This window comes from Plectrocnemia conspersa, unplaced genomic scaffold (assembly GCF_051122295.1).
Source record: "Plectrocnemia conspersa isolate PC_06_02 unplaced genomic scaffold, ASM5112229v1 ptg000009l, whole genome shotgun sequence".
Taxonomy (NCBI): domain Eukaryota; kingdom Metazoa; phylum Arthropoda; class Insecta; order Trichoptera; family Polycentropodidae; genus Plectrocnemia; species Plectrocnemia conspersa.
This window is the reverse complement of record NW_028277173.1, coordinates 28,708,416-28,721,332: the sequence shown is the minus strand read 5'-3', so window position 1 is coordinate 28,721,332 and position 12,917 is coordinate 28,708,416. Positions and strand designations below refer to the sequence as shown.

The window sequence follows — 12,917 nt, the reverse complement described above, 5'->3', positions numbered from 1 at the left end:
TTTAAGAACATATCATTAACTAGAAATACTGCTGAACGTATTGATGAAATGGCGGATGATCTGAAATAACAATTGAAGGCTGCATCATGGAAATTTCAGCATTTTTCTATTGCCTGTTGACATCACAGGAATCGCACAGCTCGCAATGTTCATCAGGGCCTGTGACACTGAATTCAATGTTTACGAAGAACTCATCGAACTGCTTCCAATGCACGTTACAACGAAAAGCGAAGACATTTTTGAAAAAGTCGAGGGGATTTTGGATGACTATGATTTTGATTTGAGTAAACTTGTGTGCTTATCTACTGATGGTGCAGCGAATATGTCTGACAAGCATAATGGTGTTGTTGCCAAATTGCGAACAAAAATTAAGAACTTGTATCCAGATTCATCATTTGTCCATTTTCACTGTATTATTCATCAACAAAATTTGTGTACAAAGACATTAACATTAGACCGCATGCTTAGTTTGGTTATAAAAATAGTGAACTTTATCAAAGGAAATGCTCTCAACCATCGTCAATTCAGTCAGCTGTTAGAAGATATGGATAATGAGTTCACAGATGTTCCATTCTACATAGAAGTTCGAGGGTTATCGTGTCATAAAGTGTTGAAAAGATTTTATTTGATATAAGACAAGAAATCATTTTATTTTTGCAGATTAAAGGTAAAAACACGGATGAAATAAAGGATGACAGTTGGGTCTATGATCTGGCATTTGCTGTAGATATTACTGCACATTTAAGTGATCTTAATTTGAAATTACAAAGCAAAAACAAACTCATCATTCAGTTGTACGATGATATCAAATGCTTCATTACAAAACTAAGTATGTAAATTAATTAAAAATAATACGAAATGTTACAGTGATTCTTAAGTTTTTGCTGTGGCCCGCCGGCGTACTCAAAATACCTTATGCGGCCCTTGGTGCCTTTTGAGTTTGACACCCCTGGTCTAAAAGATCTAAATAAGGTTTTATTACTTTATGACCCATCGATCACTCAATATTTTTACCGTTGAAAATGTATTTTTTGCCATTTTTTTATCAAAGACAGTGAGACATCATATATTGTAAACTAAATTTCACCTAAAAACACGTAAATCTGGTGTGCGATAAGAATTTGTCCGAGCTCAGACATTTTGCGTCTGTGGTCAAGCCCGGACAAATCCGTCAGATGTCCGACGGGCAGATCCGTACGTGTGTCTTTGGTTAACTTTGGATGCTTCCTAAATTTTTATGCCAGAGACCAGAGCACCACTTGTCAATTTATTCCAATAAAACATATTACACATTACGTCCTATATGTCAGTTACGATTATCCGAAAGAAGTTACGATTACTCATTAATACGTGTCAGATACAATAATGAGAAAGGAGTGTTCAATATCCGACATATTTATATTGCTGATGATTTTGATATGTTTCTAATTAATTTATATTATTTTATTTTATTTATTGCACATTTAATATTAATTTTAGCATATCGCAATAATATATATTTTCCAAAGATTTATCTCTCGTCTCCTTACTATCTTTTACTAATGTTAAAAGTTGTTACAATAATTAAATTTGAGTTATACCTACTGCATAACCCTTTGCCTAACATATGCGACTTTTTTTGAAAAATCATTGCTATGCATTTTTAAGTATATTATGTTATATATGTATGTGTTTTAAAAATTTTAAACTTTATTTGTGTACTCTCAATAATGTGAGGTAATAAAAAAATACTAACTTAAAAAAAGAAAATATAAATTTTATTTCAAAAAATACCGGTCAACACATTTTAATTATTATTTGTTTTAATTAGATCGTATATTACAACCTATTTTTAGTTCGTGACAGAAAAAAATAATATTTCATTATTTTTCATTGAAAAATGTTTTTTTAAGTCATGCATTTCATTAAATATAAATTATTGAAACTTACTTATTGCTAATATTTAACACCAATTTTTAATGAAGTATATTTCGTGGACAATTTGGATAAAAATATGTCTCAATGAAGATAAAAATATACAAATAGTAGAAAGAATTTCGTATATGCAGTACCTGCTTTTGTTTTAACTTCGCCAGCCATCCCTATCATAAAAAAGGCGCGGTCATTTTTCTGTTACGTTACAGAATTATTAAGATCTGCTAGATACCATTAGATTTAAATGGCTCTAGGATAGTTCGCCAAAAGTAATTCGTCGATCGGAAAGCTTAATGACTAAAAATCGTTGAATGGAAAATTCACCTACCCCGCAATTTAAAAATATTTTCGGTACTACCGGTATTTTATTTTGTAGTACCGGTAGTACTTAATGTCAATTTTGTGTTAATGGTATTGCAATCCCTAGTCATCAGCATTACGAATGCTGTTAATTGTCTCACCACCGACATTATTTTTTTTTTGTTCCTGTATTGATTCTTTGAATATGGTTTCAGAGTTTATATTGCAGAATATGAGAAAGAAAAGATTTCTGTCTAACGCCTTTCTCTATTGAAGTATTTGCAGTTTGTTTTTATTCGATGTTACAATACATATTTTTGAGAAAGCTTACATCTCGGGCATGATCGCGTTTTACGCTATTGAATGCTTTCTCAAAATCTACGAAGCAGATGTAAATAGGTTTACGAACTTCCTGACATCTCTGAAGTAGGGTGTGCACGCAAAAGAGTTCTTATTGTGTATCTTTAGACTAAAAAAAAAAGTTAATACTCAAAAAGCTCCAGACGATATTTGTGAGCGTGACTTGCGTCCATCGGAATGCAGACATTAAGCAATATTGTTCTCAACGGTCGAGCACTGAAACAATACCGGAACCGCAGCAACACCCAATTGAGTTATTAACAGTTGAAAGAGGTTTCCACCTCAATGGTTTGTTGCTGCAGTTGAAGCTCGTGACCTGGGTGGGTGCGATTCCAATCGACGGTAAACGCAATTCCTACCGACAATTCCGGTCACGTTTCGAGATGAATTTAATGCTTGTAGTTTTTGACGACAAACTGTAATAAAATGTCTATAAAAATAGAATAGGAGTGATTTGAATATCCCTTATAAAACATCATAAGCATACCTTTGCAGTAATGATTATTGAGCATTCTCAAGTGCTCAAAAAAGTTTCTCACGGTGTCCGCGACTTATGACAGAGAGAATACTCGTTCGCGGATCGCTCTCGTTTTCCTATGCGCAACACATAAATCCGATTAGCCAACTTCCCAAGACCCCGAGACACACCAGATAGTGATCGAAGCACGTTTTGAAACCGAAAGCTATAGTTTCGCCAACAATTAGCTCGAAATGTGCTTGTAAAATACTTTTTGCCTCGACGCCTCACGAAGGGCTTATCGGACACATTGTATTATTTTTCTCTGGGAATTTTAAAAAGTGTTTCAAAAGGGATGTTGTATAATATATAATATGTACATAACGTGTTAATGAGATGATGTATTGTTTCAGCCATACCTTGGTACAACTATACGCCGCCAGCCGATGTTGAGTTCAATGAGAGGTTTTCTTGGCTGGAGCCAGGAGGAATGGCGGCTTCTTATGCGGCTGCTTTGAGAAGAGGTCTTCCTTTTCCCATTTTGACTGTAGCTGAATACCTTTCGCTGGGACAGGAAGGATTTGCTTGGGGTGGACAATATAGAGCGGCTGGATACTATGCTGGAATACTTTTATGGTAAATATTTTTTATTTAAGTAATAACCCATTGATGAATATAAAATTGATATAAATTAACCAAAAGTTTTCTATATTGATTATTCATAGAAAAGATAAGACTCATATGTACATCATTTTTTTTCTAAATATACATGAACTGCTATTGTATCGTACGACAATTAGACATCTATTAATAATAAAATAGATCGACAATCGCAGTGTCACATTAAAATTTTGATTCAAACTATTTTAGGTGTATTAATACCTGAAAAAAATACAAATCAAACTAGTTGAAACTAGCAAAATTACAACAACAAAACCAGTGAAAATCTGTTCATTAGTCTATTTCCACAACCTTAACACACTCTTAGGTCCCTTCGTCCACCTACAGTGTATATCTAGACTCAATCATAGTGCTCTAAGCTTTGTGAAACTATTTTAGTTACACATTGTCAGAGTGTTTGTGCATGTTTTTTTAAACGACAACGGCTTCTCGATGATGTGTTAAACCCAAAATTAACGAGATTATTATTTTTAAATATTTTCACACCAAATTTTGATCACCTGTTTTTGCGATAAGCGTTTAAAGTTAATTAAAGGTGTGTCTTTTAAACAAAATAATTGTTATTAAACTAATTATAGTTTTAAAACTTTCATTAGATCAAATCCAAAATTCAAACTAAGCCAGCTCATCTCTCAGGGATAAATAAGCAAAAGAATAATTTTAGTTAGACGTCGCATCTCACATATTGCTCCATAATTAGTCTGGACTTAGATAGTACACTATGTTTTTAAAATATTATAGCTATCCTTACCAATATTACTATAGATTTTTGATATAAAAAGGCTATTCAAAGTATATTCAAACCGAATTTTGGTCAATAGGAGGGCGCAAAAACAATTATCACTTCTCAGAAGTCAAAAATTCACGTCAAAAGCAATAAAATCGTGTCGGCGCCGTCGCAGTGGGAACGCTCGGTAACGAGCGTTCCCACTGCGACGGTGACGGCACGATTTTATTGCTTTTGACGTGGATTTTTGACTTCTGAGAAGGGATAATTGTTTTTTTGCGTCCTCCTATTGGGCAAAGTTCGGTTTAGATGTACTTCATTCAATTCTCACTCGTTATATTGTTATAAAAAGTCTTAATATAATTAATTATCAGGAACATGTTATGAGTAGATATTTTTAATAATTTTTAACGCTTAATTAAAATATTTCCCATAATAAATTATTTCAGAAAATAAGTCACAACGGTTTCTAATTTTAATATTTATTTGTATTATCACTTCTCAGAAGGCAAAAATTCACGACAAAAGCGTTCCAATTGCGACGGCGACAACACGATTTTATTGCTTTTGACGTGAATTTTTAACTTCTGAGAAGCAATAATTGTTTTTTGCGCTCTCCTATTAATCAAAATTCGTTTTAGATGTGTTTCATTCAATTCACTTATTGTAAATCAAAATATTCTTATAAAAAGTTTTAATATAAACGCTAGATAATCGAGCATTTCTACTGCGACGGCACGATTTTATTGCTTTTGACGTAGATTCTAAACAATGAATTAGGCTAGAAACATACATAAATTAAAAAATGCGACTATGAATCAGAATAAAATAAAAATACAAAAAAAAACGACCAATAAATGGTCATTCTTTAACCCCCCCCCCCCCTTAAAATCACTGTAAAAATCTAAAATTCTGTCCCTGTTAATTGCATCTTGTCATTTAGAATGAAGGCGTAATCAAAGTTGACACATAATTTATGAACCTCCGCTCACCTCAGTCAGTTGGTCCTTTGACCCAACAACGCATAAATCACGATTATTGTGCGTTTTATCTGCGTCTTTTCGTAGCATTGAGATACGATCCTTAAAAAGTAGCATTCTCGCGTCGCCCTTGGCTACGATAATTGAGAATCGCAAAGTCACGCTAAGTGGCGACGATAAAATCTGCAGAAGATCAACGAAGCAGATAAGAGACGTCGTAAATTTTACATTTGCACATTTCCTGCGAGTAATAAGAGGCATGGTGTTGCGTTGAGATGTAAGGATATGAACCAATTTGGCAAATTGACAGCAGTTATCAGGATTCTTAAGACCTTCTTTTGACATTGTTTGATTATTCAATAACATTATCAGATATCTCCATAAGTAAAATTCGTTATCTTCTTGACTTTTTAAACTTACTAAGAGTTGGGCAATCTATCTATGTTACAGTTTCAGACTGTTGATCAAATGCTCAACATTTAAATAAAAATATAATACATTTCAAAAGAAACGGTATTCTGAACAATACACCTTTTTAGAAAGAAGTGTTGCAGGCTTATTAGGCGAAAGCTGTTTATTTGAATGGTTTTGCTGAATACTGACTGCTATTTCTAAATTAAGTATAGATACATATCATTTGTATGTGTATCATAAGTTCAATACCAAGAGACGGTCCGTAATTTTTAAATGAAAATCGTCATAGATTATTATTATTATGCCCATAGATAATCATAAAGTTTAAGCACCCAATCAATTGGCATTATGCAAAATGGCATTTATGCAAATCAGATCGTGATCTCTAAAAGCTGGCACTTGATAATGCGAAGGCGGAGAATTGGCAATGATCTAGGGCGGTCTTTGTTGAATACTGGCCTTTTACGAAATTCAATTAATCTATACATTCCGATCATAGATTTTTATGCAATTCAATCCAACTGACATAGACAGATTTTAGATATTACCGAAGAAGGCACTGCAAGTGTCAGATTATAATGAATAAACCATAAACGCTTATTGCAACACATTCGAACAATCTGATCTAATCAGCCGTTCAAGAATTTTAGTTAAGCGTTCGATTCAATTATATTGCAGCTATATTTATTGCATCCGCTGTATTGAATTTAATATTGATTAATTGCATTCGATTTGTAATTTTCATATTAAATTAATCGTTAAGTATTTTCTTTAAAAGTATGTAAATAATATATCTCAAGATAAAAATAGTAATATATTTAATAGTATAGCTTCTCATGAGTCGTCACTATAATAAGCATTTATATTTTGATAATTTATGAATTTGCTCGGAAAAGAATAATGTGAAAAGTTTTCCGACTTTGAAAGGCGTGAGAATTTTAATTTAATTCGCTTTCATATAAATTACGCTCTATTAATTTTTACTATTTTTTACCTAATAGTTGATAATTCATGTAATTATATGTATGTTCTGTGCTGCCATTTATCTATTGTATTTATTTACTTTACTAAGTTTCAGATAAAAAAAATAGATTTGCGATTTTTTCTGCGTTGTTTTATCTATATCCACGAAGTTTCGTTAAAAATGTCTTTGAGCATCAAATGGTGCTGTAATTTAAGAGGCACTTTTTTCGTACCACAATATTTTTTAATCAGCGCCTATTTAATGGGAAAAACAATGTTTTATTACACCTTGATTTAAACTCGAATCGCGTATATGTATTTATTTAAATTAAGAGCATCATGACAGATTATCCCAATGCTTCACGATGGTCAAAAGATTGCATATATAAGACTCAATTGTTATACAAATATTGTGAGGTACAACTTTTATTATGTTTGTGCGTAAATATTGTAATTTTTTAGATAAATATGAAATAATTCTCATTTATTGCTTTGTTTTTTTAATGTCGTTTTGCTAAAAAAAAATAATAAAGTAGTTGATAAAAAATCATTCTTGTGACGATTCAGTATCAACTATTTAGAACGTGGCTCAAATTCGTTAATCTCCCTAGCGTTCAACGGGGAAAGGTGGGTTTTGGAACTGAAAATCTCTCAGAAATGCACGAGTAATTCAAATTTTCATTGCCAAATTATACTTTTTATTTTTCTTGTAAATCAATTAATTTTAAGTTAGTATTTTACAAAACTATGATTTTTTTTTTTAAAATACTGTTTCATATGATTAAATATATAAAATATGACAAATTTTATTAAACAATTAATAAGCTAAAGCAGCATCGTTCGAAAGATGAATAAAGTAGTATATTCTTGTTCGAAGACTTAAGATATACTATCTGAGGCGTAACTCGTGATCCATTGGTCTCTGTGGCAAAGGAATGGGTTTCTTATAACCGAAAATTATGACAGTTTTAATCTCGTTTCATTATTTTATTTGAGGCTATTTTTTCACAAAATTGTATTCGTTAAATTTATTAAATATGGCTGAATATATTATTAAACGAACAACACAACGCAACAATGGTAAAAAAATTAAGCAGTTGATAAAAATGCTCATCTTTTCTGGTTGAAAATTAAATATCCACTTTCTGCGGCGTGGCTCATATACATTAGTGTCCCTGGCATTTAGTGGAACCGATTTTTTTTAAATGCATGACTGAAATTTCTACTTGCAAATTAAAAAAAAAAGCAGTTCAGTCTGGTTCGGAGAAACGTTATTTTATTTTAAGTTCTTATAAAGTTTTACAAAAAATACTGATAATATAGATTATTTAATATATAAAATATGGCAAAATCGTTGAGCAAATAAACAATCTAGCAATTAAAATTTTAATCATAAATGCCTATCATTCCTGGGTGACGATTCAATATCCACTGTCTGGGACGTGGCTCAAACTATTGCTGGTTTCTCAAAAAAAAGAAAATCTCTTAGAAATATATTACTTATGAATATTATCATTATTGCCTCTCTATAATATAATTTAAAAAACATAATATCTTTGGCTTATTTATCAGTAAAAAAGTTAAAGCAAATATTTCCGTTATCTACTGCCCTTCTCTTTTGAGTGAATTTAGAAATTGAAGATTAATAATATTTGCCATGAAATACAACTATACATAATAAAATAAATTATTAAAATCAATATCGTCTTCAGAGAACATAAAAAGGTCAACACACAATAAACTTCAGGGAACAATACATCTCAAAGATCATCGTACATGTCGGTCAAGTAATCCATTTAGGTGAATCTAGCGACTTAGCATTCTCTCTCGCGTATTTGAGGCCGTTGTCAAGTGAACGTTTCCTAAATGCTTCGATTGTCCAAAACTGCCCCATTTGGGAAATTCTACTGTAACATAAGAGACCTTTCGGTCTTTAACGTCCACTCAACTACATTATACAGCTGTTGGTTTTGAGTAAATTATCATCGACTCCGTTCGCGTAATTGAGCCCCATTAAGGCCTGCTGAATTGTTCCTGGCCCGAAGGCCAGACGATCGGATATCGCATTACCACGATCGCTTACTTTGCCGCTTATTATTTATTATCTCGCGGAGTAATGAGATGTTATCTACTAGATCGCGATCGACTAAATTGACAGTGATTCCAGAAGAGAACCGAAAAACGAGGTCTCTGATGATCCATTAAGACCTTTCGAAGGTCGACCTAACCTTCTTTGGAATTGATGTTCACGATTTAATAATTAATTTGCTTTGATTTGCAGGGTTTCCTTCGCCTCTTGGTTGCTCATGAACCTGCTGGTCGTCGTGGTTCCGAGGTATGGAGGATATCTGATGGCAGGCACTGGGTGCTGGTTGCTCTCTGCTGCTCTCGGATATTGGTCCCTACTGCCGACATGTCCTTTATCTGTGCAATTGGAAGGAGGCAAGCTAGTCTTCACGTTGGGCTGGTGCTTCTGGCTCGTCATCTTAGCAGGTAAATTAATAATATAAAAATACAATTTGAGATGGTTTTAAACACACCTATTAAAGCAGAATTTCATTAAAAAAATAATAAACTAAATCACATTAAAATTAAGTTTTAAACAAACTACAACCTCTGAACAGACAACGTATTTCTGTATGGAGTAATAAACAATTAAAGTCTTCGTCACTTTCATTGCAAATATGTTGAAACAATCTACTATTGAGAGAATTGCCATTAATTTTATTATCTATAGCAGGGTTTCCCAAACTTTTTCAGTGACGGAACACTTGGCAAATCCAAAAATTTTGGCGGAACACTTAGCTTGTTTTTTAGGTTGGGTAATTCATAATAGTATAAATAAAATCAAAAAATGTATAAATAAAAACAAAAAATACAAATAAATAAAACTCCTAATGACTCTCCTAATGATTTTAGGTTCTTAAAATACAAAAAAAAAATTATCAGGCACAATATTGGTCAGTGGTATTCTCATATCTGCCGTGGCATCGAGTCTATTTCTGTATTTTGTTTTTGTTGCAATATATTTAGAAAATACCACTTCGCCTAAATACGTCGTGGAAAACAGAAGTAAACAAACCAGAACTTGTTTTGACGCATTGGGGAACTCTTCTGTCAGACTCGCCCAGAAATCATTTAATGGCTGATTTTTATATTTTTGTTTCAAATCAGAGTCATTAATTAATTAAATTAAATTCTCCTAATCCCTTGCGCTTAAGCTCACTGGTTTTACTGTCACGGAAAATGGATTCTGAACCCAGGAATCGTCCTTACTAGTTTTCGGAAAATATTCCGAAAAAGTTGTTCTCAAGTTATATAAATGTTCTAAAAATACTTGTGAAATTTCTTTATCAACTTGAAAATTCAATTCATTTAAACATTCATCCAAGACAGGAAAACAATAAATATTATTAGATTCAACTGATAAAATCCAAAATTGTATTTTTTTTATCAAAAGATTCAATTTTATCTCTCATATTAAAAATTGTAATACTTTTTCCTTTTAATAATAAGTTAACATCATTGCACTTTGTAAAAATATCCGCCAGATATGCAAGATGTATCAACCAGTAAGGATTTGTTCAAAATTTGATAAAATTTCACGGCTTCATCCATAACATTTTTTAAATTTGTGGAAATTTTTTTAGTCAACAGTGCATGCATATGCAAAATAGAGTGACTGCCAGTAGCTCTTGTAGCTAATTTCAGGATATGTGATACAACATCTTTCATTTTTCCTACCATTGCACGAGCACCATCTGTACAAATATCAATACACTTTTCCCAGCCTATCTCTGTTTTTGTAATGTAATCAGGGCCGGCCCGAGGGGCAGGCAGTACAGGCGACCGCCTGGGGCGCTAGATCTTGTGGGGCGCCGTGATATCAAATAAAGGCGCAGTATTTACTTAAAATTATCAAACAATATCGTTAAAGAATATAATCTGATATTATTTTTTTGTATATACTTCTGTGCACTCTTTAGATTATTTCATGCGTAAAAAATCGCGACGAAAATAAAACTACAAATTCTTAAATACCCACAATCGCAAAAAAAAAATATGGTGTCAAATATAATATTAAATTACTTTAATTTCAATTATATTTTTGTGCTCATGTAATAAGTTAATAAAGTATTAATATGGGGGGGGGGCGCAAATTTAGTTTTTGCCTGGGGCGCACAATAATCTAGGGCCGGCCCTGAATGTAATCATTAATACAGTTGAATATATCTTCTCCTGTAGTTTTGTCCATGTAGATATGCACACGTGAGTAAATCTTCTTCAATACTTTTATCATACGTGTAACGAACAAATACCAATAGCACAGCTAGTCCTGCGACATCTGTAGATTCATCCATTTGCAATGTATGTTCACTGCAAAGTCCAAGTCGACGAATTAACTCTAGTAGAAATATCTTTAATGCGTCGTGAAACATTTCATTTTCAGTTTCAGCCATTGTAATCATTTGAAATTTGGACTTTTCTAGTGAGTCACGTTGTCTCTTAAAATATTGCATGTCTTTTCCTTTGTAATCAGAGTGTGTCGTTTCAAAGTGCCTTCGAAGTTTAGCTGGAGCCAAAGAACTGTTTGCGAGTATTTTTTGACACAAAACACACATTGCATCAGGAGCATCTGAATTGCCAATACACGTAAATCCAAAATTTAAATAACTTTCATCGTACTTTCATTTTGGTCTGTTCATAGATGACACTTGTTTTTTATTCGATTTTGAAGAAATCACAGTTTTTGGATTATTTTCCTCTTCGATGTAGACGTATTAGTAAAAGTATTTGGCCTTTATTTCGTCAAATTTCCTGTTTTCAACCAAAGATCCATGGGTAGTTTTTGAATAATATGTAAATTCTGTAATTTTTTTTTTTTGCAAAATGTAAAAAATCTGTAGCAATCAGACTAAATTAATGTACAAGAAAATCAATTCATTTTTATGCAAACTTTATTTAATTCATTTACATTTCCAAAAGTATACACCCAATCCTGTTTTAACGCAATAAATTAGTATTATCCTAAGATTGAAAAATCTTGTATAAAAATCACGTACAAGTGAATTTGCGTAAATTAATCGTGTAAAAAGTGGCATTCGTGGCACCAAAGAAATTGCATAAAACTGACATCACATAAATACAGTTTTCATAACAAACACTGACTTTTCCCTCCAGAATTTGTACACATCAATGTTGAATATTTAACACATATTTTCAAGTTTTTTTATCAGATTTATAAACAGTTTTTATGTATTAGCAAGACTAATATTATTTTTAATCTACTCCAAATTTTTGTGAAATATCTATTTCGGCTCCGCGGAACACCTATTTCAGCTCCGCGGAACACCAGTGTTCCGCGGAACATAGTTTGGGAAACCATGATCTATAGTAATTACATATTGTAATGAGCAATTATTCAAGTTTTTTGTCACTCAATAACGATGATTTAAACAATTCACAGCAAATTTTTAGTTATTTTCTTATTGCCCACTCTTGTTCCTCAACAGGCTATCGGTAGCACCTAGTTTATGAATTAATGCTATATCAAACTTTTGACTTACACATAAGCACCATATTTCTAGATATATTTTAGAAATTAATTTATAATGATTGTAATATTGTCCACTGTATATTCTATATCCTTGGTCTGTATTTTTAAGTAATTTAATTTAATATTTTCTTTTTATTTTTTATTACAAATCTAAGCATCATGGCTTGACAGATTTCCGCAATGCATTATGATGGTCATTTTACAAACAATATTTATATTATTAAATATATAAGAAATAATTGCAGTGCACACCTAAATCATATGAGCACCATCCCAGATATTTTTTCCAACTTCTCATAGCTATCGCCAAAAACATCATTGTGTTTGGCAAGCTTGTTGAGAATATGTGTAGCTCATTCAAGAGGGGCGTCTTCAAGCGCTGAGATCCTTGACGCGACGGATAAGAATAAGGGACCCGATCGCGGATCTCTAAAGCACCCTGTGCTGGCAGCCAAGCCAGATTGTCGACACCGCCCCTTAGCAACTTCAAAAAGTGTTTCATTAAGTACTTGCATCTCTACGATCCTACCAAAAAGGCACTAATATTAATGAACATCCTGTAAA

General features: G+C 32.5%; 1 protein-coding gene across 6 annotated transcripts in view; it reads left to right on the top strand.

Moving 5' to 3' along the window:
* Positions 1-12,917, top strand: part of mol (dual oxidase maturation factor 1 mol) — a 130,054-nt gene that overhangs the window by 113,221 nt on the left and 3,916 nt on the right. For all 6 annotated transcript variants that reach the window (XM_088193480.1, XM_088193482.1, XM_088193483.1 and 3 more), the window contains 2 exons: positions 3,445-3,667; positions 9,078-9,289. In XM_088193480.1, coding sequence (XP_088049606.1) covers positions 3,445-3,667; positions 9,078-9,289 — 435 coding nt within the window. The remainder of the gene's footprint in view (positions 1-3,444; positions 3,668-9,077; positions 9,290-12,917) is intronic.